General features: G+C 41.1%; 1 protein-coding gene across 1 annotated transcript in view; it reads right to left on the bottom strand.

Annotated features, from left to right (window-relative positions):
* Nucleotides 1–10803: 10803 nt before the first annotated feature.
* LOC135906598 (uncharacterized) overlaps nt 10804–24990 on the bottom strand; it is a 52870-nt gene continuing 38683 nt past the window's right edge. The window contains exons 6-7 of the mRNA XM_065438057.2: nt 21686–21788; nt 10804–15902 (exon numbers count right to left, since the gene is read on the bottom strand). Coding sequence (XP_065294129.1) covers nt 15786–15902; nt 21686–21788 — 220 coding nt within the window. The 3' untranslated portion in view covers nt 10804–15785. The remainder of the gene's footprint in view (nt 15903–21685; nt 21789–24990) is intronic.

The following is a 24990-nucleotide window of genomic DNA, read 5'->3' as shown; positions in this document are numbered from 1 at the left end:
TTTGAACTAATGTCTGTACTGGTATGAACTTGAGCATTATAGCAAATTATCACCAGGAGGGTAGAGGTTCAGCCTTGTCGGTGAGCCATACAGTGCTTAAAACGGTTGAAGCGAGTGGACATTTGCATGCACTAGGAGTGTACCACTAGCAAAAAATTTTAATTAAATATTTGAGAAAAAGAAGCTGCAAATATTTAATCAAGTAACGAACATTTCCAATGTGTAAACAGTGAAATATAAAGGTTGCGTGTAGTCTGCTGGGCAAAAGGCTTATTCGCCATATTTGATCAAATGAAAATAAAAGGCTTACGATCACAAAGCAACATAAGGGATATGCAAGAAACCAGAGTGTGGTGGGGGGAGGCTGTGGATTAATTTCAGCCACTTGAGTTTTTTGACATAGACCCAAATTCAAGTACATGAGGTGCTCATCATTCTGATGAAATTGGAATGTGGCTGCTATAGCCAGTAATCTAAGCTGCAACCTCACGCACAGCAGCAGAATGCCAGAGCCACTGAGATACCATGGCAGGTATGTTGTTGCAGGTAATGCCATTGACTGGATGAGAGGTAAACTGGGAAGCTTGTAAATGACATCACTGTATTTATACCCACCACAGTAATGAAACAAAGGAACAGCACATCACTAAATACACTGCTAGTGTGTTTTTTGTTGAAGGAGCTAAAGCACTGAATATGATTTTAAGGATCAAAACATTGAGACATTGGTCGAATTAAGTGCTTTACTATATCAAGACGACAAATTCGTAGTCTGCAGATGGTGAGGCATGGTTGTTTAATGGCTGGAAACTATTGTGCAGAAGCAAAATCCATCCATTCGTTCGGGAACTGTTGCATCTGTGCAAAAACCGTGACTCTCCTGTTGTAGTATTCCGAAATCTCCACTTGCATTGGTTCTCCCTGTAGACTGCAACAACTGTTGTTAATCCTAATCTTTGAACAAAAACAAATATTTGACAATTTCATATAGCGGATTCTTGGATCAAATACTAATCAAACTGCCAACACAATTTGATTTCCATTTGAAAATGTTGAATATTTGTATGCCATTAATACATGCACATACAATGCTCATGAGGAAGCAGAAGTTGTGCAGCCATTGTTCCCAAACTGCCTCGTGTTGGGACACAGTGATGAATTTTCAAGGTTGATTACTAAAGTAGAAAAAATAAGTTTTCACATAGAGTGGGTCAGTTAGTACTGCTAAAAAAGAAAAAAAAAAGATTTTTAATGTGATATAGCACACACGGGGCATCTTTGCTTCCTCATGATTATTGTGTGTGTATATGGATGTGTGTACTCCTACTGTAAACTTCGCCAACAGTAGAGGGGTAGGTGAAGGCAGGCTACTTTTTTAAAAGCACTAAAAAATCGTCAACATACCTACAAATATTTTAAACCGGCCCCCCCATTAAACACCTGTTCCAGCGTGTCGTCCACCTTGGCCAGAAAAATGTTACAAGCATAGGGGCTACGCAAGACCCTATGCAGATGGCATCGCACTGCAAAAACGGCTGCTCGTCAAATATAATAAAAGTAGACTTCAAATAAAGCTGCAATAAAAATAGAAAATTATCAATGGACAAACCAATGGTGTTCTGGAAGGATATGTCACCATTATCTTCAATGCGCTCTTTGACACACACTAGCAGTTGATTCTGTGAAACAGAATAAAAGTCCTGCACGTCTCCCAAAAAACCGAAACCAACATGATCATTTCCCTCCAAAAACAGTACTACTATGGCTGATTTTTTTACAAGAAATGGGTCATTCACAACAAGCGTCTTGCGCTTCTTTAACAAAAACAGGCTACACACTTCTGCCACTATCCCTGTTCACTAATAATAGTCCTGAACAGAACTTCGGGCTTATGCGTCTTGGCTGTCAAAAACGTCCTCAAGCTGTTCCTTCTACTGTTACATATGTCCCTGGCAAGCCTGCCAATCTCTAATTACTTACAAAACTCGAGCAACTAGGTTTTAACACGCACTTCACTTTTCTTCATGGGGACAAAGTTCTTATTCATTATCAGCCTATTTAATGTCCACTGCAGGACGAAGGCCTCTCCCTGGAATCTCCAATTGTCCTGTCCTGCGCCAACTGATTCCAACTAGCACCCATGAATTTCCCAATTTCATCACACCACCTAGTCATCTGCCGTTCTTTACTGCTCTTCCCTTCTCTTGGTACCCATTCTGTAACCCTAATGGTCCAAAGGTTATCTAACCTGCGCATTACATGACCTGCCCAGCGCCATTTTATTCTGTTAATGTCAATAAGAATATTGTCTACACCTGTTTGCTCTTTGATCCAAACCGCTCTCTTTCTGTCTCCCAAGGTTATGCCTAGCATTCTTCGTTCCATCACTCTTTGTGCGGTCCTTAACTTGTTCTCAAGCTTCTTTGTCAGTCTCCAAGACTGCCCCATATGTCAGCACCGGTAAAATGCACTGATTATACACCTTCCTTTTCAATGATAATGGTAAGCTTCCAGTCAGGAGTTTACAATGTCTGCCATATGCGATCCTACCCATTTTTATTCTTCCATAAATTTCCTTCTCATCATCAGGGTTCCCTGTGGGTACCTAGGTAACCATCCTCCTTCAGACTCTAGAGGCTTACTTGCGATCCTGAACTCTTGTTACCTTGCCCGGTTATTCATTATTATCTTTGCCGTCTGCATATTAATCTTCAACCCCACTCTTACACTCCCTGTTAAGCTCCTCAATAATTTGTTGTAACTCATCTGCAGTGTTGCTGAATAGAACAATGTCATTGGCAAGCCGAAGGTTGCCGAGGTATCCGCCATCGATCCTTACTCCTAAGCCTTTCCAGCTTAATAACATGAATACTTCTTCCAAGCACGCAGTGAATAGCATTGAAGAGATTGTGTCTCCTTGTCTTACTGTTTTCTTTATAGGTATCTTCCTACTTGTGGAGAATTAAGGTAACTGTGAAATCCTTGAAGATATATTCCAGGATATTTACATTAGCAGTCTGTACGCCTTGATTACATAATGCCTCTATGACTGCTGGTATCTCTACTGAGTCAAATGCCTTTTCATAATCTATGAAAGCCATATTGTACTCTGTGAATTTTTTTTATTACCTGACTGATGACACGGATGTGATCCATTGTAGAGTATCCTTTTGAAACCTGCCTGTTCCCATAGTTGACCAAAGTCCAGTGTTGCCCTTATTCTATAGGAGATTATCTTGGTGAATATTTTATATAATACTGGAAGTAAGCTAACGGGCCTATAATTTTTCAATTCCTTAGTCTTCCTTTTTGTGGATTACCATAATGTTGGCATTCTTCCAGTTCTCTGGGACCCTTGAAATCGATAGACAGTTCGTATAAAGGGCCACTAGATTTTCAAGCATTACGTCTCCACGATCTTTGATTAAATTGACTGGTAGTCCATCTTCTTCTGCTGCTTTTCCCTGTCTCATGTCTTACAAGGTGCTTCTGACCTCATCGCTAGTTATAGGAGGAGTTTCTGTATCCTGTTTATTACTGTTTCAAATGGAGTTATCCTGGGTCCTCTTGGTACTGTACAGGTCAGTACAGAATTCTTCTGCTGCTATTTACTATACCTTAAAGATTGCTGATGATATTACTCTGCTTATGATTTAGTGCATACATCTTGGTTTGTCCTATGCCAAGTTTCGTTCTCACTGATTTCAGGCTGCGTCCATTTCTTTTGGCTTCTTCAGCCTTCCTCATGTTATAATTTCAAATATCACTTAGTTTCGCCTTGTTGATCAGTTTTGACAGCTCCGCGAATTCCATCTTATCTCTTGAGTTAGACACTTTCATTCTTTGTCGCTTCTTTATTAGGTCCTTTATTACTTGGGAGAGCTTGCCTACTAGTTGCCTTGGTGCCTTGCCTCCCACTTCGATTGTTGCCTCTAAAGCCAGCCTAGTTACAGTTTCATTCATTACCTCTATGTCATCTTCATCTCTCTATTCTAAGGCTGCATATTTGTCTGCAAGCACCAGCTTGAATTTATCTGCTTTTACCTTTACTGCCTCTAGGTTGACCTCTTTCTTTTTGACCAACTTTACTCTCTCTTCAAATTGAAGTGAATGCTAGCCCTCACTAGCCTATGATCACTGCACTTTACCTTACCTGTCACTTCTACATCCTGCACTATGCTGGGATCGGCAGAAAGTATGAAATCAATTTCATTTCTTGTTTCATTATTAGAGCTTTTCTAGGTCCACTTTCTGTTGCTACGCCTCTTGAAAAAGGTGTTCATTATTCTCAGCTTATTCCTTTCTGCGAATTCTACCAGCATCTATCCGCTAGTGTTCCTAGAATCGACACCATAGTTGCCAATTGCTTGTTCACCAGCCTGATTTTTCCCCACTTTTGCATTGAAGTCGCCCGTTACTACAGAATACCGAGTTTGCACTTTTCTCATCGCTAATTCAAGATCTTCATAAAACTTATCTACTTTATCATCATCATGACTGGATGTTGGAGGGTAGGCTTGTATTACCTTTAATCTATACCTCTTATTAAGTTTGATTACGACTACTGCTACCCACTTATTAATGCTGTAGAATTCGTCAATGTTGCCCACTATGTCCTTATGGACTAGGAATCCTACTCCGTATTGCTTATCTGGGAGACCTCCATAGAAGAGGACATGGCCATTAGTCAGCACTGTATAAGCCTCACCAGTTCAAATCTCGCTAAGGCCAATGATATCCCAAACAATATCTGATAGTTCCTCAAAGAGTCCTGCTAAGCTATCCTCACTCGACAGAGTTCGCCTGTTAAAAGCTGCCGGGGTCAGTTTCCATTGGCGGCCTGTTCGGGTCCAGAGATTCTTAGCACCCTCTGCTGCATTACAGGTGTGACCGCCGCCTTGGTCAGGTGCTCTGCAGATGCTGGGGACAGAGGGCTGTGGGTTAATTGTAGGAATCATGAGGGAGGGGGTGGCTGAATACTGCATCAGGGAGGCCAATTACAGTTCTGGTGAGGGAATGTTTTTCTTGAAGCTTAGGGGGCCTTCCCAATTTGGTTGTACCCGGATTAGTATAGCCCCACTCGCTCTCGGCATCTTTTGCCGGTGTCAGGCATCACTCCAAGCCTGCAGATGTGGTGCTTATTAACCACTACCAAAGCTTTTTCATTGTAAATTTCCTTGAGTAAAACGGCAAACCCGAGAGATGCATCATTTAACGATCTGGTACGGTGCCAGTCCGGGGTTTTTGGAGTAAACTTTCGCAGGCAGTCAACACCTTTGAGAAGGCAGCGGTCGCGATTATCATCTTTTGCCTTGTCGGCCACTTTTCAATTTTTTTGCAATGAGATCATGCGCAGGAACATCAGCTTGGACCCCAAATTTAGGTCATATCTGTAGAAGACGCATAATCTCTGGTATATGGACATCCACCATGATGCTGACGTTGCTTCTATCTTGCATCATCAGGCGTGCTATCCTTGCCAATAAAACCAGTTAGTCAGCGCTTGTCTGTACGTGTCTCTTTTTGTGGTCGTCCGTTTGCGCTTTTCCCCATATGTTACCCAGCTTTATTGCAACATATTTCATCTAAATCTCAAATGAGATTAATGATTGGTCACTTTTGTGAGGGAGTAGATTCTTCACCTATATGAAACTCGTTATCATTTACTTTCATACAGTAGTATTAGAAACTATTATTTATGAGCCAACAAAGTGTCGATCTCTGCATAACAAGGTTACGCAGCAAAACAAACGACATGCATCATGGGCAATAGTGAAATGACGGAACTACATACTTTTGCACAACTCTGTCAAGGTGCACCCTACAGCTTTTACTATACTGTGCAAAGTAAGATGATGAGACAAAGTATACACTTTTAGATTCATGTGGAAGGCATACACCCTTTATTCACCATATGAGGCATCATGTGCACAGGTTTTTTTGTCGAAATATTTAACTCCCAGAGCAACAACTGCTCAACTACAGCAGAGAACTTTGATGTGATACACTGCCACTGCAATTTTACAGTATGGTTACAAGCTTAGAAAATGACTAAGCATGCAAATCTGAATACGCAGTGAATACCTACCTTAGCAAGAGCCTTCTTTGCTGCAAGCACCCACCTAAAGAAAACCACTGCATTTGAATGAACTGAAAATGCACTGAATGAGATTGCAGAACTTTTATTTCATGCTCAAGACCATGTTGACAGATCAAGACACAAATGGATAGTACAAGTCTTGTATATAATATATATAATATTTATATATATGACACAGTAAGAACTCACGTGATAAAAGAAAGAGGGGTCTATCCCAACAACAGTGCCAACTGTTCACAGTGTGATATGAATTGGCCTATTAGCACATGCCAAGTGCAACTAACTATAATGCTGTGAAGTGGGAGTTTAATGTGCCCACTACAGAGGGCAGCACACTTCGCAACATTAAACAAGGGTGATATAAGTTGCCAATGTATGCATGCTCAATGCAGACAGCACGGCGGACAATAAGAATGACTTTCCCAATGTTTTTGACTAAAATGTTCAAACTTTCAACCAGTTCAGTGCAACCTACTGTGCCAGAATAAAAGAAAAATGGTGCAGGGCATCATGTCGCTCAAAGAACAGAAAACTGTACCAGAATTGAGTGAGTTAGGTTCTTATTTGAGGCCATACAATAACAGCGCCAAGATTCTACACAAAGGTGTCCAGAAAATCACTCCTTCCCAACTATACTTTTCCAGGTTTCCCTGACTTATATGAGCAAACAAAGTCTCCACAACTAAAAACTAGCAACCCTTGCAATTCCATTCTTTCTTCCAGCTGCTAAACATTTCCAACAATTCTACGTTTTCCTTGTTTTCAAGATGGCTAGATACTTTGTGCACACACACACACACATACAAACATATATATATATATATATATATATATATATATATATATATATATATATATATATATATATATATATATATATATATATAAGGGCTTTTTTTAGACCAGTCAGATTTTTCCATAAAAAAAGCAATGAGTGCAGCGAACGTGGCTTTTGTACAGATTAGTTCCTAAACGAGGCAGACATACTTTGCCGCCAATAATGCGAGCTTCAGAAGACTAAAAAAATTAACATTTTCATTGGTGCCTTGGAGGCAGTTGTCTAAATGACAAATATGGAGGTGGCGGCATTTTCATGCACACCCATATTTTAAACATCTTCAAACAGCACCTAATTTGAGTGATTAATAATAAATTCCAAAGCTCAATCGAGGAAATGTAGAGACTGAGTGCCTCCCGTTGCGTGTCAGATGGCAACACCCCATAAAGTGTGGGGTGAAGTTTGAATGATAGCATGCCACGGCAAATCCTGACTCAACGCACAGCTGCACATGCTTGCCAGACAAAGTGTTTCGTATCAGTGGCTGCCACAAGTGGCCGAGACATTCGGTATTAAACTTCCTTGCCCTTGCCATCACAGGGTATTTCAGTCCGACAGGATAGCAGGGCCACCTTTTCTGCGCTCTCGCGGGGCTTGGTTTCGATATTGCCTGGATTTACCTTATAGCTGCATTAATATGCGACTGCCTTCAAATTCACCATTTAAACAACTGCCCCTAAGGCACTAATAAAAAAGTTAATTTAAAAATTTTTCGTTAGTCTTCTGGAGCTCACATTATTACTAGCAAAGTATGTCCACTGCAACCTAGTAACTGCAAGAATGCCTCATTCTCTGCACTTATGGCCTTTTTATAAAAAAATCTGCATCATCTAAATAAAGACTGTAAATAAATAATAACTGTACTGTGTGTTCAGTACAGTTATTCAATGGTCTAGGCAGTCACTGGGTGAAGAAGCAGATTATACAATCTGGTTGTATTAATCATAAATCTTTAAACCCCAGCAGTCTTGGTAAGTGAACAGCCCTTCGTCTCGAGGTACAGAAAGGATATATTAAAATGGTTGACTGAAAGGCATACTTTAAAATGACTTCCTCGAAAAAAATACAGCAACCTTATCTCAATAGTGACTTGGAGTACAAGAACTGCCGGGCAGAAAAAGTGATTCTGTGAAGTACTGTGTTGCTTCTGCACAGGGTGCACACATATAGTATAAGAGCGAAGACCAATTAATGGAAATACTGTGGTAATGGGTTGCTGGTTTCGCTCATCCTTTTAATACTTCCACAGCCCAAAAGTCGTCTAACTTATGTTTATGAACATAATCACTTGGTCATTTTTCACCATGTATAAGATATTTTTAAGGCTCAGTGGCCAGACACACGTTAGCCTCTTTAACCATAATTAACACTATGCAATAAAACTATACAATTCTCCCTTAGCTTGAATGAGATACATAAAAGCTGTCAGTCTGCTGTGCCACTTAACCACAACTTACTGCTATTTCCCAGTGATCCAACAAACGCTGTCAAAACATGCTGGCAGCTGTTTCCGAAACACAGGTACTGAATATGTAATTTCATGCTCAAATAAATATATATATATATATATATATATATATATATATATATATATATATCCCGATGAGTTCCGAGTAGTACTGTTAAAGAACTGGACATCAACTTTTTTTTCTCCCCAGTATTCAGACAAGAGCTTGTGTTGTTATTATAGGCTAAGGTTCCTTTTTTACCTCATAGGCCCGGTCATGCCCTCCTAATTGATGCTTGGAGTTTATACTCAACTACATATTAGCATACATTACAGCTGGTAAAGCAACAGATGAAGCTAAACATGAGACAGCTTTAAAATTTTGACTGGTATCAGGCAGAGGGTACAACACAGTTTTATGCAATTATATGTGCATTCTAGAAGTAGCCTTTGAAACTTATTTGCTGATTTTCCCTGGCACAAAAGCTCAATTGTAATCAAAAAAGCTAGCATCTCTGTATACCCTTTTTTTTTTCTTTTACAAAAGCCACAAGAGAGACTTTAAACTACAAGATGTGCAGAATGTTGCAGCAGTTATTAAGTTCTCAAATTTCCATAAGCAAGGAAAGAAATTTCACTTGAACCTACATTCTTTTATGCTTTGTCATCATGGAAGCTTTTTAACTAGTACAAATGGCATCTTGCCTTATTGTATTTTTAACTAAGTGCAGGGGTGGGACTGCCCAAAGTCATTTTGGTACAATTTTTGGAGCAGATAAAATTGTATTTTCAAGCAGCTTGGAGCAGATAAAGTTTTGGTGGAATAATGGATTATGGCAGCGTACTTTGAAACCACGATGAAACAGAATAAACCAACTTGAAGCTCGTAGTAGAGGCATGCTTTGTAGCTATAGTGTACTAGATTATGGAAGAGTGGGTCAAGCAGGACCACGGCGCGTGCTTTCCTGTAAAGCTGAAAACATTGATGGTACTACAAGCAAACTATATATTCCCACATCGATGCTGATGATGATAGTGGAAAATGTTCTCCAATTACGTGGTCCAATTGATGCAGTAACAATTTATGGGTCACCATATGTCACCGCAGACCCAGAGAGCCGCGATCAACCCTGGGCTGGTATAACGTAAATCTATTTCAATCTGTTTTTATTGCGATAGCAATTATATAGACACTCCAGGCACATTTCTGACGTCGACGTTGTCGTGATGTTCCGTATGAAGTACAGGGGCAATACCATCGTCACCGCCTTCCCTATGCTGTAAGTACGAGTGAAAGCGTGCAAGGGTGAGCAGACAATGGCGGCTCAATCTTGCGCGGGCAAGGTATTAGGAGGAGGCGGCGTTTTACTCCAGCAGCTGTTGGGTATGGTGTAGCCGCATGGGCCCTATCTTGAAAACGATCTGCGATGAGGAGAGAGTGCGAGTGCCGATAGCTTCGTGTGCACTGTTTTCGCCACTTCATTCGCGTTGAATCGAGAGGCAGCATGAAGGTCAATTCACTCGCTGCTGTTGCCGCACTAGATCACTTCAGCATTTCGACATCGAGTTTCCGTGGTCGTCGAGTGAGATGTGTTCATGTTCTCTCCTGCCCGCGTGACACCATGCTTGTTAAACGAGTTAGTAAGCAATTGTTAACAAGTTTATATGGCCGATAAAGCTACTATCCTTACTTCGGACAGTACATCTGCCTACTAATTCAATACCGCAATCCATGCTTTGCCTTTCAGTGAAACTCTGACTTTTTATTCCAAATCTGCTATTAGGTCAAAATGGTTCATGCCTTGCCCGTGTGGGCATGAAGACACATTGGAATAGTTTTACGTTATACTGGCCATAGGGACAGAGATGCCTGCCTGCTGAATGCACTGCAGCGCACTTACCCAATACCTATTTCGCTCGTAGCGCCCTCAGCCTTTTTGTTGTTCTGCGCCTCAGCACCGCACTGCTTGGCCCACTCAAGCACATTCTATTACACTCTAAATAGCTGCCCTGGCCGTTTTGTCGGCAGCGATGACTGCCAGGAGTGCATGGCCACGCGTGCAACAGCCACTTGCTGGAAGCGCCAAAAAGTCCAGTGCTATAAGCATGAAAATTACGAGAAACTGCGCGGGAGGTGTCATGGCAGGGTGTGAAGCATGTGAATGGCTGCACTCTACTATGGAGAATGAATCCACTCGGCGTTCGCGACCACTGCCGCAGAACACATGCCAAGGCCGTTCTGGCACCCCCCCCCCCCCCAGCGCAACACGATTTCCGTCAATTTTCTGTGTCAGGAATTTGTTTTGCATCAAGATGCTGCGATTGCCGCAGGAGTCCCACCCCTGCCAAGTGAAACAATAACAAACAAACAACAAAACCAAGAAAATAAAAGAAAAAAGCAGCCACAATCTGCAAGCATTACATGTGCGTACGGATGCCCTGACCAGATTTTAATGAAAGTACTCTCACGCAAATATACAAGAAAGAAGACACTGTCATGTGCAAAGCATGCCTGGGTGCAGCACCGAGTTGCAATCAAGGATAATAAGTAGGTTGGTCACAGCAGTATGTCACAAGCCTTTGTTTCTTCGTTAACTATTAAAAAAAGATAGAGAGAGAGATGATGTATTTCAACATATGGGATGGATAATGCCATGTTGCAGTGCATTCTGAATTCAACAGGAAAGGAAAAAGAAACAACCTGTATTCCAGTGAGCGAAAAGCCACCATCTGCATAGCCAGAGGCCCAACATTTTCATTATGGTGTTATGCTACCAACCCAATACAAGAGCATTGAGTTTTACAGCTCAGGCTATAAACAGCAATATCAAAAATGCAATGTCGGTAGGTTCACCATGAAAACAATGCAAGAAAGTAGAACAGAGAAGAACACAAGTGCGCATTTCTTTGTTTTGCTCTTGTCTGTTGTTTTCACACTCAACATACCAACGTGAACATACAAACTCACCCATAACCTGTGCAGTGCCAACACTGCAAGAAATGATGGTGTTTATTTGGAATGGTTAGTACACACAAAACAGCCCCACCCCATTTTTAGTATGGCAACCTGTTGGAACTCACACAAATGTTACTGTATTGAAGGCTGCTGCAGCCATTATGTCACTATTATTTTCATAAAATTCTGCACCATACTTTAAAGGGGAGCCGCAGGTCTTTGATACCGTAAATTGCAGAAAACATCAATTTTTTGAAAATGTTATTTTTGAATTCTGCCGCAGCTGACGCATAACCTCACCAATTTTCATGCGTCATAGACCAGTATTTTAGCTGTAGCAGCATTATATATCATATGAGAAAGCTGAATTTTTACCGGCGGAAGCACAAAAAACTGGCTTTCTCAGTGACACGCTGCTGCCCTTCTACATTCGATACTGCAGCCATTTTAGGCTACGTTCACAATTGCAAAGCGGCAAGCGGGCGGAAAATCTTTTCCACGCATGCCCAAGATGTTCACATTTGCTTCACCACTGCAACGGGAACCACTGCCACTTTCGCCCACATCCTTCTAGTCTGTGTACGTTTGTCTGCGTGATGACGCTGTTCATCACACCAATTTAAGTGGCAAGTTCCTTTATTGACCCATCAGTCATCAAAAGCTATCATTTCGTGCAACTGCGCATGCCGTCTTTAATGTTCGTCTGGCCTGGATGAGGAAGAAGACATAGTTTTGATACCTTTAGCTAGTTGTTCTTCCTAAAAATGGACAATGAACAAGGGAGAATGTTAAATTTTACAGCGAGATGTTTACATGCTAGAGCAGCTTCCGGTGAAGCGGCACCGCTTTCCTCTTTGCCACGGCGAAAAAATTGGTCCGAGTGCGATTGGGCTTGGCGCCTGGTTTTCCGCCCGTTTTGCCGCCTAGGCGGGCGGATTTTGTCAAGTTTTTTCAGCTTCCGCCTGCTCCAACACCAAGTGTGAACATAGCCTACATTCACACTTAGTTAGGATAACACTTGGTTAGCAATTAGGATAAACCTTTGAACCTTATTATCTATAAACACAGGAGTATAGTGTTTGCATAATCTGAAGAAAAACATATGTACAAAAACTTTACAGGTATGTAAGCAGCATGACACAGGACAAATACAAGAACCATAGGACAGAGTGCTGTCCTGTCGCTCTTATCTGGGTCATGGTGTTTAAATTCTGCTGTTAAAGATGTACTAACCAGCCAAATGAACATTCTTTACAAATAATGCTCCTAAACAATTCCAATTAAGGACACTGTTTAAACAGAATAGTAATACTTCTGAATTAAAAAAAAAAGTGCACTAGAATGCTACAAGAATAGTACAAGTTTCTTATAAAGATTACAACTTTAAAACAAACAGCCAATCGAGCAAGACAGGCTTGTTTCCGGCTTCCGAAAGTGTGAGGCAGTAAGATAACATGACAAGGTCCACTTCTCCAATTTATACCCATACTGGAAGAGTGCCAGGGATGGCAGACCGAATATATGAACATTTATTCAAGCCCATTTTATGTATATATAACATACCTCTACTCATATCTACTGACCCTGAACAATAGGACTAGTGGAAAGACAGTGCTTGCAGTGTACCTGCAAGACATTAAAAGAGTAAAAACAGCAGAGAGAGCTCCAGCTTATCGGGATAATATGCATGCTTCAATAATAATTTGAAATCCATGCTGGCCAGGTGAGGCAAGAAATACATTTAAAACAAGAAAGAAGTTAAAACTAGCAGCATAAACAAAAAACAGCAGCAAATAAGGGAGGGGGGGGGAGGCAGGTAGATAGAGTTTCTTAAGAGCTGACAAGAATATTGTCTACAAAAGAAAATAAGAACTATACTGTGCTATCAGTAAATTCTTGCACTACTCCCAAGGACTGCAAAGCTTTGGGCTGTAGTACAAGAATGGCAGGTTCCTCAGTCTTTCAGATCCACTGCAACCAGTCTCCGACACAAGAATAAACACTTGCAAAATAGAATATCATTCACTTTGGTGCTTCAACATTGCACTGGGCGAATACTGGAATAAATTTGCATGACAAAAGTGTTGAGAATCCAAAAGTGTGACTAGATGGATACAGCTGACAGTGCTCGCAGCAAGTAGCATGATTGGTGTGCACTCACGTAAAGTTTCTCAATGCCAAAAAAGAAATAAAATTTGCTGCACGAAAGCTGATTGTTTGGGTTGCAAGGCCTGCTTGTCACTTCCAAGTTTCATGCCACGTGGTGACAAATGTGTGTAGTGTGCTGTTATATGTAAAAAAGTTTGCGGTATGTTCAAATTTGTGTGACTGCAGCACTATGCGCATACTCCTGTGTTGCATTTAAGAGAGCCGAAATGTGTGACAACAGTACAGCACTTTTGGGTGTGGCTCTGTTGCTGCATTGACACCTTTAACAATGAGCCTCATTGTGGCCCCCAAGGCACAACACTGCAGGTTCCCCTTACACGGTTACCAGCCCTGAATTTCTTTGCATTATCACAATCAAGCAATTGGAGATTTAGAAGCATTAAATCACATAATCTGCAACTAAAAGCATGGTATAACTTTAAAGCTGTTTTCCCTGAATAGTAAACATCACCCATTTCATGAAATGTGGAATGTAGCTATGGTGCAGACACCATTTATTATTAGCCACTGCTGATCTATAAACTGGCTGTAAAATGCCCATGGTGCTAGCACAGTAACTGAAAGACTCGCATGCTGTTCCTTTTGAACAAAAGTCCTGCAGAGTTTTCACAATGGCTATAATACTGTGCCCCCTTTCACCTTTTAGGAACATGAAGATGAAATTTCAGAGGGGGGAAAAGGAAAAAAAAAAAGACACGACTCGGGACTAGAATACTTCCAGTGTAAGTCAAAAGTGTAGCTTTCAACCCTCACTGGGTCATGCAATTACACCAAATTATTACAGCACAATACAAATGCTTGCTTCCAGTCACATTTAGAACAGCTAGCTCATTGCCACTACTCGGAGCTGGTACCAGCCACACAGGGGGGGGGGGGGGGGGGGGGGGAATCTTCAACGCTGACAAAAAAAAAAAAAAAAAAACATGCACTTGTGAAAAAAACAGGTGAAACATATGGGGACACAGCACATCACATAAGTTTGTATGGTAGTGCGGGAGATAAAACTCTGGTTTCCTTCTTCAACACCCCATAGGAAAAACAACACTTCCCTGTGAAAGCTAAGCTAAGTTCAACAATGCAGACTATACACCCAGTAGGGTTCTTTTAACAAGTATATAAAAAAAAATTGTCTGACATCAACTGCCAAGAAAATTATTTTAAAAATGTATCGCAGTAAGCATGGCAAAACACTATAAATGTACATACATAAATAATAACAAAAGAAAACAGCAGTTTCTAATTTTTCATGCTCTTAAAATATATCATAAGCATAAATAAATGCATGGACAACAACTAGATAAGGTAGAAGTTCAAGCATAGAAAGCTAAAGGGCTCCACAAATGTGCCCATGACATCAGTAGCTAGACAGCAAGCAAAACACTTATAAATGCACCCAGCATCAACCACTGATTTTCTACGATTAAACCATACAATATTTTTACTTAAAAAAAATAGTATGGCTTGTAAAAGCCAAGTGCAAATGTAAAACAGAAGTGGTTGTGAACACTATCAAATGCAGAATTCAAATAATATATATCAATATATATCAAGAAAAAAATGCTTTGGTGCGGCAACAATGTGCAAAAAGCAGCAGCTGCAGTTCTGCAGTATATTGCAGATGAAAAGAATTCATAGACTTATAACCCAAATTTCAAACAAGTACACATTGCTTTCCCACTGTGCACACTTACAGCATCAATGACACGTGGGTTTATTCTCTCAATTATGTGAACAGACTGCAATGAATTAGATGTTTATAGTCACTCTAATTTACCTGTAACATATTCTTCTCAGCTACTTATGAAGTTGGAAATTATGGCTTACTCGTGAAAGTAGCAAAAGAAAACTCAAGGTTGAGGGCAAAAAAAAGCACAGCCCAACTTACAAAAGCATCGAAGAATATTGGTACAAAGAAGAAGTTAGAAATGCCTACCTTGCACGTGGAGTACGTACAACACTGCTACAGTGTCCACGGAATTAGACAAGGTTTACTAAATACATATGCAAGGCTGTTTAAGCTGTTCATAAAACCATGGGCTAAACCAACATCCGTTTTTTAAAAACTCATATATAACATTGCTCATGACGCCTTCAACAGAGAGAAGCACAGAAGTTTCTTGGGAGAAAAACAAAACATTAATTAAGAACCTGTTTTTAGACCTTCAAGAAAACATGTTTCAGGTAAACAAGCCCGAACGTGCTCACTGATGACCTAGGAGCAGCAACGCAGAGGTCAATGTGTCAGAGGAGGAGGTGCCTTGCACATCATTTTTTCTCACGGTGAACGCTTCTTTCTCTCTTCATCACATGTCCTGCCCAAATCTTCTGGTGTGGCCAGCACAATTGGATGGTCGTCTTGAAACAGTGGGTTTTTGACTTCCAACTCGCCACCCTAAAAGAGATATAAGGAGAGTTAATTACACTACATGGGATGTTTCACCCACTTGCTGCTTGACTTATGCAACAACAAAATGAAGGAGTGGGGATGAGAGGAAGGAAGCTTTCTATATTAATATAGGTGCCATTACTGACCTGCATCTGACAGTATTACTGCCTTACGCCATCCACTTGACAAGAATGCATTCTAGTTGTTAAAAATGTTATTGAACTCTGTCTTTGTGACTCATTTCTGTCATCTTACGCACAAGCTGGCTCTTACTATGCTGAGTTGGCTCAGCCCATAGGTGCCATTACTGACCTGCATCTGACAGTATTACTGCCTTACGCCATCCACTTGACAAGAATGCATTCTAGTTGTTAAAAATGTTATTGAACTCTGTCTTTGTGACTCATTTCTGTCATCTTACGCACAAGCTGGCTCTTACTATGCTGAGTTGGCTCAGCCCATAGGTGCCGACTACTAGAGGGCGGAGGGTAATTTGTATTTTTCTTACCCTAAACACAAAGGGCAAATTTCATGATACACTTACGAAAGAGGAATTTAGCAAAACACCTTCTTTTCTAATGGTATGGATAGTGTCTACCTAGAGAATAAATATTTTGCTAAATGTTCACGTTGCTTTCAACGCTGCTCTGCAAGCTTATGCAGTGAAGCCATTAGTTAAACTAGAAATGTTTGAAAACGTCATATGCATGCTTTCACAGTATCCTAGAGCACTAAATATTTCACGGAAATTAATATGGGGAATTTTAGAGATGTTGGGCAGAAAAATTTTGAAGTGTATGGGTTAAATATAGGCTAAATGAAAATTACTAAACACTTAATTTTTAAAAACTTTTTGTGCGCAAACAAACAGGGACAAAGAAGAGGAGCAACACAAGGACGAGCGCTTTCTAACAACTGGTTTTATTTTTGAAAAACTTCCTGCTTAAATACCCACAGATCTGCGCGATCTAGTCAACAGAGCACACCTATAGCGCATATAACACTTCAGATAAAATTCCGTGGACCAAAGCTACCCGGTCGACATAAAAACAGCAAAGTGCATGTAACAAGCACTTACAATGAAAATGCGTTAAAGATGTGATGACAGAAACGAATTTTCTTTATCCAGCAATGAAACAAAAGAATGGCTGATGCATTTTTCCTTTTGTTTTTCAATCCAGTGCACTTCCAAAATTTCTCTCGCGGTTTGATTCCTATGCCTATACAAAATTTCGGTGCTAGTAAGACACGGTGAGCAATCATGTTCTTGACAATGCATTGCCAAATGCGTACCAGGGTGACCTTTCAGACTAGATAAGTGTTCCCTTAGTCTCGTGTTGACGCATATTGAAGTCTGCCCTACGTATACATGACCACACGTCATAGGAATCTGATAAACAATGTTTTTCGCGCAATCAACAAATTGGTTCTTACGCGGATGTTCAACGCTATATTGATTCTTTGCATCATCCTTTCTTTTGAACTTATTTGCAACCTTAGAACACACACTACCCATTTTGTTTTTTGCCGAAAACACCACTCTTACTTCGCAACTCCTAGCGACCTTTTTAAGTCTGTGTGAAAGGCCGTGAACATACGGAATCACTGAAACCTTGGAAGCCAAATCCTTCTCCCTTTGATTATTTGTGCATTGTTCTTTATCCTGTTTAAGTTTTTTCATTAGTCTATCGCATGACGCCAGCATCACAGCGAGTGGGTACCCAGCCTTTCTCAACCTATCAACTTGCTCAAGAAATGCAATGTTTTCAGTGTGGTGACATGACTTCATCAACGCTGACCAGAAACACGAAATGACTAGCCCATTCTTCACAAGCCTGGAATATTTTGAGGCATAGTTCATTAGTGGTTTTCCAGCCCGGGGCAAGAATGACCAACACACATGTTCCGGTAGAAATTCTAACTTGACATCAAGAAACTGTAGCTTATTATCTACCGGTACATCTGAAGTAAATGTGAAGCCCTTGCCCAGAGAATGGAAGGCTTCTACTACCCTATTCCTGAAAGCAACCTTGTCTACATGACAGCCTAAAATCAAGTAGCCATCGACATATCTGTACACCTTATATACTACACCTTCTAAATCTTTTGCTAGTTTTCTGTCTATGCTTCCCCAAAAAATGCTAATAAGGATGGGAGCTACCTTTGACCCGATGTACACACCCCTTGCTCCCATCCTTCGCAGCATTTTTTTGGGAAGCATAGACAATAACCCAATAGAGTTAGGCTTATTTTTTACCAGTTCATACGTCCCTGGAAAACACAAACTTTTGGCACCGACATTCAGTACATCGCCAAAATGCGATATTATGAATATTATGTGTTCCCTGCCTCTTGAATACTAGCGTGCTCATTTTCACAGTGTTTTTGCTGCTCAAACTTTTCATGCTGAAGTACACTTGAAATAACTTTTGCCTTGGCCGACATTTTAATAGTTTTTTGCTGGCTTTACTAGCTACAGAGCCTCCAAGTACATGCTTGAAATGGGCAAAAGCTCCACTGAATCGAAACCATGTCACGAAGTTACGATGTTAACTCGCTAAAAAAAAGTTTTCAATGGAACCAAAATCAGGAAATGGAAGTAGTTCGAATTAGTTCAAAGTAGTTCGTAGTTAGAATTAAAGTAGTTGGCAAATTTCATTAATTTGAGGTTTGACTGTATGTGATTTCTTTTCTCATAGCCCTAATGCATAAGTTCATACTCTCAAGCCCACTCATCATTTTAATTTATATATCGTTTAGTAAAGCAATGAACGGGGCTAGATAGTGGACATACATGATTATATTGCACTTAGTGTTACACTGACGAACTGAGTGTTACGTTGCCCAAAAATTAAAAACAAAAGTGTAAAATTATGTGGATATTCATTGTGAGCGAAAAAAAAGGCACAGTTCCTCCGTACAGTTTCTCACATAAGTCCGCGTCTTGTCCCTAATGTTCGTCAGTGTAACACAATAACATCATCATATATTGTTATATGCGGTATTGTTATAAGTGGACTGCACTGTGTAATAAGCACTGACTGTATTCGATTTTTTGAATGTTCGGTATATTTGGTGGTTGGTGCGCCTAAACGGCATGTAGCCTTTGTCAGTACAAGGTTAATTCACTTTGACAGGACCAATTTAAACGATAATGCAACGCTGACAGCAAGCCAGCGAGAAAAGCAGTGCGCATGGAAAGTGCTCAAGCATGTCCAGAGATCGGGCAAACTAGCTACTGGAAGGCATGTGCAATGGCTCAAAAGCTGTAACTTTGGTCACTGACACCCAGCGAAGCAGCACTCGTAGCTAACAACTAAGGCAGTAGTCCCATGATAAAATTTCGCTGCTGACCATCATGGTGGTGGGTGGCCAACCACCAAGAGAATTTTTTTCTTACTCAGTGGCTTATAGGCGATCGGACCTGAGATTATGCAGACCGCTAAGGGCCATAGAAGTGGCATTCTGTTCCACAAGCAACGAACCGGTAATTACAGCGAGCATGCCTAGTTTATTAGTATTATTAATACTGCATTAAGTATTTTGATGCAAATATAGTAAAATTCACACAGCTTATTTTTACAGTAAAAGCTCATTAATTCAGCACCCGTTAACAAAAAAATTCGGATAATTCGGACGGCTCTATTGGTCCCGGCCAAAGTGCATGTTAGTCTACGGGACTAAACCTTCTTTATTTTGTCAGAATTCGGCCCCACACCACTTAATTCGGACAAATGCTGACGGCTGCCGCTACATGAAAGTGTGGTAAAGCAGCGTTGGCACCACTGGAGTGAAACCGAAACCTGGGAGGCATTGCCATGGTCATCAATTAGTGGGGGCGGTCGTAGTGTTACCGAATGTCAGTGTCTTCTTTCTTCGCTCCACTGTGCCGTTGACGCCATTTTCCCTTGTGTTGTAGAGTCGGCATCATCTCTTCTTGCGGATTTTTCTTTTTTCGTTGTGACCGTGTTTTGCATGCCACCACCATCGTGCGCTACAATGATAGCAATGCCGGCAAAGTGGCAGAAGTACGATGCCAAGAACTTGGCGACTAAGGTGGAAATTTTGCCGGATTTGAATAACGGCGAATCGCAACATGTTATGACCAAGTACAATGTGAAGCGTAGCATGTTGGCAACTTACGTGAAAAATGAACAACAGACTGTTCAAGCTTTCGAAAGCGATAAGTTTCATGCATCAAGAAAGCGGTTGCGAACCGGAGCTTATCCCCAGCTCGAAAAAGCCTTGCTTCAGTGGGTTACTGACTGTTGCAACGTGCATCTGCCTTTGAGCAGACCTCTCATCATGGCACAAGGTTAGAAGTACGCTGCAATGATGAACATTGAATCGTGATGAACATTGAATCGTTCAGAGCTACAGAAGGGTGGTTCGCGAGGTTTCGGGAGAGACGAACTCGTCTTCAGAAGTGTGTGTGGTGAAAAGGCCAGCGTTGGCGAAAGCATGACCACACATGGAAAAATGTGAAGCTGCTTGAGCACATCGCCGCATATGAACGAAGTGACGCGTTCAAAGACAATGGAACTGCTCTATTTCTCAGAGCTCTACCCAGCAAGACAGTGACTTTCAAAGAGGTCCCGTGCATTGGTGGCAAGAAGTGCAAGCAAAGGATAACTGCGCTTCTTGCCACCAATACGACTGGCACAGAGTGCTTGCCACTTGTCATCGGGAAGGCGCATAAGCCACATTGTTTTAAAAACATCAAAAGCCTTCCTGGCTTTTGATGTTTCCTGGCTTCCTGGTTTTTGATGAAAAAGGCTTGGATGACTTCGGACATTTTTCGAGGGTGGCTGCAGCAGTTAGACCAGCATTTCATGTCTAAGGACCGCAAGTTAATTATGGTTGTTGACAACTGCAGTGCACATAACTGTACAGTCGAACTGAAGAGTGTCAAGGTAGTTTTTTTGCCACCCAACACTACATGTGCCCTTCAGCCGATGGACCAGGGTATCATTCACTACGTGAAGTTGAAGTACCGAAAACACCTGCTACAGCGAAGGATCTTATGCTCAGAAGTTGAAAAGCTTACGAAGTGGACTTACTCGGCGCAGTGCACATGATCACCCACGTGTGGAAAAATACACCTCCACAAGTCATCGCCAACTGTTTTCGGCACAGTGGTTTTGCGAGGCCCGAGCATGCGGCAGTAGCCGACGAGGTGCAGTCAATTCCACCTATGATGACTGCCCGACCTTCGATGCTGTCCTTCCCACAGATGTGACCCTCCAGGACTACATTGCGATTGATGATTGTGTTGCCAGGACTGGTCTCCTGACCGATGAAGAAATTAGTAATGTTGTCACGGGCACCATGGAAGACCATGACTCAGACAAAGACTCATGCGAGGAGGTGCAGCCGCGACTCACACCTCACGAGAAGTCACGGAGGCGCTTTTGATAATGGAGGATGTTTGCCTGAGCACTCCCGACAGTTTGTGGGCTGTTGGCCACTTGGAAGAGTTCAGAAAAATTGTGATGTCAGCCGGAATCTATGCGAAAAAGCAGACGACTATTGCAAAATACTTCAGTAAATAAAGGTATGCTTCTCCAACTTGATTTTAATGTTGTTTTTCCTGTTCATTCGTTATTTTGGCATTCGGATAATTTGGACATTTTTCCTTGTCCCATGAGATCCGAATTAACGAGCTTTTACTGTATCTTCAAAAAAACTTTGAAATAGCATGTGAATGCCTGCAAACAAACTACTGCAGTGGTGTTTTTGTGGATGTTTTCAAGCTACAAACAACTGCATAGTACAAAAACAACACCCACCGAGGCCATGCCAGGACACTCATAGACCGTGTAATCACCTTCCTCATTTTCTTCCTCCTCAGTATCCACATCCGATGCTGAGGTGTGTCGATTAGTATGGTTCCTGAAACAGAACAAAATGAGAATAATGAGCTCAAGCAGCTTCATTGGTGACACAGAGTCAAAGACATCATCTTTCTGTGCCCCATTAAGAAGGCAAAGGCAGTGCAAGAATCAATGTGATGAGTACCAAACAACAACTATGGTGTCACAATAATTAACAGCATTTAATAGGGCTGAGAAATTAATACACTGTACAACATAACAAATACCCTCTTCTTATTCTATGCAAACTAACACCTACTAGGCGTGTGCAAACATGAAAAACATTCGCAAACTGAACATTGTTCTATTCGATTCGGTCCTTGAATCGAATAGCCACTATTCGAAAATCATAATACAGCAGAACCTCGGTGATACGATCACGCCTGAAACTATTTCTTTCAAAAGTCCTGGCCCAAGTCCATTAGCTTACAACATGCTAAAGTTCAGATGTTGCGAACCACTGTTTGGGCCGTAGCAGATAATACGAACAACCGAGCCACTTCACAATATGATGATGATGATTGAAGTTTGTTGGAACAAGGGCATCTAAGGCCAAAGAGCACCAGGACATGTGTTTTGGTTTAGTAAAATTGTGAGTTTAGGGCTATGACTTAAAATAAAGGCTGTATAGAGGCCTACACATAAGTTAGATCTATAAATACTAGTTAACAAATTCTAAAATAATTACTAAGATAAATATAGGGCATTAAATGCATTGGTTACAGGCACACATGTTAAATTATTGTGGATTGTCTGAGTCCCTTGCTGTACAATTTGTGCTAGCACAAGAAGTGTGAGAGCTCAGACATACTTTTGTGCATCAGACTGTACCTCACCTGTGAGGCACAATCTGATGGTTAGGATGATATGAGATGATGCCTAGAAAGTTAAGTTCTGCAAGATAATTAAGCACTCTTTTAAAGTTAAAAAATGCATCCTCTGATAGAACATTGAGGGATGGGGGGTATATGATTTGAGTAAAGTTCCCTAAAATGAGCCACTCGCTCTCGGTGAAGTTCAGGACATTGAATAAGGACATGTAGGACGGTTAAGTTCCCACCGCGGCGTGTGCACGTCAGTGGGTCTGTTGCAGTCAATAGGTATTTGTGTGTGCCATAAGTGTGTCCTATTCTGAGTTGTGGCAGGGTGACTTCGGTGTGTCTATCAAGCTTCAGTGGAAAAGATTTCGTTAACTGCGGTTTAAGCAGGTGCAGCTTATTTTCAACTTCCTTGTCCCATTCAGCTTGCCAATGATTACGGAGTGCCTTTCGTACCACAGGTTTCATGTCCACACCAGATATCCAGCTTACATCAATGGTATCCCGATGAGCCGCTTGTCCAGCATTTTTGTCCGCTATTTCATTGCATGCGATCCCAGAGTGGCCTGGCACTCAGCATACAACAAGAGCAAGGTTTTGTTTATATGCTACGTGAATGTGTTTAAGGAGCATGTTTAACAGGGTTTCGGCTTGCTTTGCCACAGGACAGGGCTGTGACAACGCTTAAGGAATCTGTGTATATTATAGACTTTTGTATTTTGTGCTGTACTATGTGCTCAACAGTTATCAGAATACCGTACGCTTCAGCTGTAAAGATGCTACTATGGTCATGCAAGGTTTTAGAGTTGGAGAAGTTGGGCCATGGGCTGCACATGATACCGAAGTTGCAGACTTTGAAGCATCAGTGAAAAATGCCACAGATCTATACTTTTCTTCAAGGGCCAAAAAATGTTGCTGGGAGAGGGCATTTGGACAACTCTTTTTGTTAAGTTCTGTAAAGAACAAATCACAGGTGACTGTACATTGCTCCCAAGGTGGGATGGGTTCAACGTAGTCACTTTCCTGCAGATCTGTGAAAACTACTCGGAGTTTTTCCGCAACAGATTTTACTGCTTTACCTTACGCCGAACTGAACATGGGTCATACCGGGAAGATTGTTGTGTCGTATGAAAGATCATGGATGACCCGCGGTCGTACGTCCTATATTGGCGTCGGCACCGTGATTGAGTTGTTCAGCAGACTTGTGCTCAACTTTGTTGTATTGAGCAATTTCTGTGCTGGGTGCGAGTCAGGGCCTAAGGAGAGCGACCCTTCCTATGGAGCCTGGTAGAGGCTACTCTACCAGGCTCCTCTTTAGTAGGTTTTTAAGAACTAGAGACATATCAGACCTTAAAACATTTAAAGAATTCCGAAATAAAGTAAATGCGTTTATTAGGAAAGAAAAAAGAAATTATTTAAGTCAACAATTCGATCCAGACTTCTGCAATGGGAGTGCAAACATCTGGAGGAAGCTTAACACGTTACTTCACAGGACCCCTATTTGCCCAGGAATTACGGAAATAGAAATAGATGGCCGCATTGTTAAAGATCTAGAGCTTGCTGAAAAATTTAACCACTTTCTCATAAACGTTGTACAGCCAACGCAACAATTACAGCCAACGGTAACTCGTGCACAGACTACAGAAACGAACAGCATCTTTTTCGCACCAACCGACGATCAAAAAATAGTCTTAACGTTCTCTACACTAAAGAACACCAGCGCACGTGACATAGACGGTTTTCAAATATCTCCGATCAAGCATGTAATCCATATTATAGCTCCTGTGCTCACTCACATTTATAACCTGTCTTTATCGACAGGCTGTTTTCCAAAACAAATGCAAATGTCTGTTGTCACTGTGCTACATAAAAAAGGAGACAAAAATGACCTTGGGAACTACCGACCCATCTCCATATTACCGATATTTTCAAAAGGCTTTGAAAAAATTATTTTTAAAAGAGTTATAAACTTTTGCACCAAATATCACATAATAACAAAATCGCAATACGGTTTCATGAAGGACAGGTCGACTGAGACTGCTTTATTAGCCCAAAAAGAAATAATTCTAAAATCTTTTGAAGATAGGAAACTCTGCATTGGAATCTTTATAGATTTTTCCAGGGCCTTTGATCGTCTCTGTCACTACACTTTAATTGAAAAACTAGAAATGTATGGTATTCGTGGCATCCCACTTTCACTCTTGAAATCATATCTTAAGTACCGATCACAATGTGTAAAAATTAACAATTACTGCTCTTCTCTTCAGCCGATAATCACTGGGGTACCACAAGGTAGCATTTTAGGGCCGCTGCTTTTTAACTTATACATCAACGACATTGTAAAAATTAATGATAAACTTAAATATATAATCTATGCCGACGACACTAGCATTTTCTTCACCG

The sequence above is a fragment of the Dermacentor albipictus genome, chromosome 1, assembly GCF_038994185.2.
Source record: "Dermacentor albipictus isolate Rhodes 1998 colony chromosome 1, USDA_Dalb.pri_finalv2, whole genome shotgun sequence".
NCBI lineage: Eukaryota > Metazoa > Arthropoda > Arachnida > Ixodida > Ixodidae > Dermacentor > Dermacentor albipictus.
The sequence above is the reverse complement of the archived record's forward strand: the minus strand, read 5'-3'. Positions and strand labels throughout refer to the sequence as shown.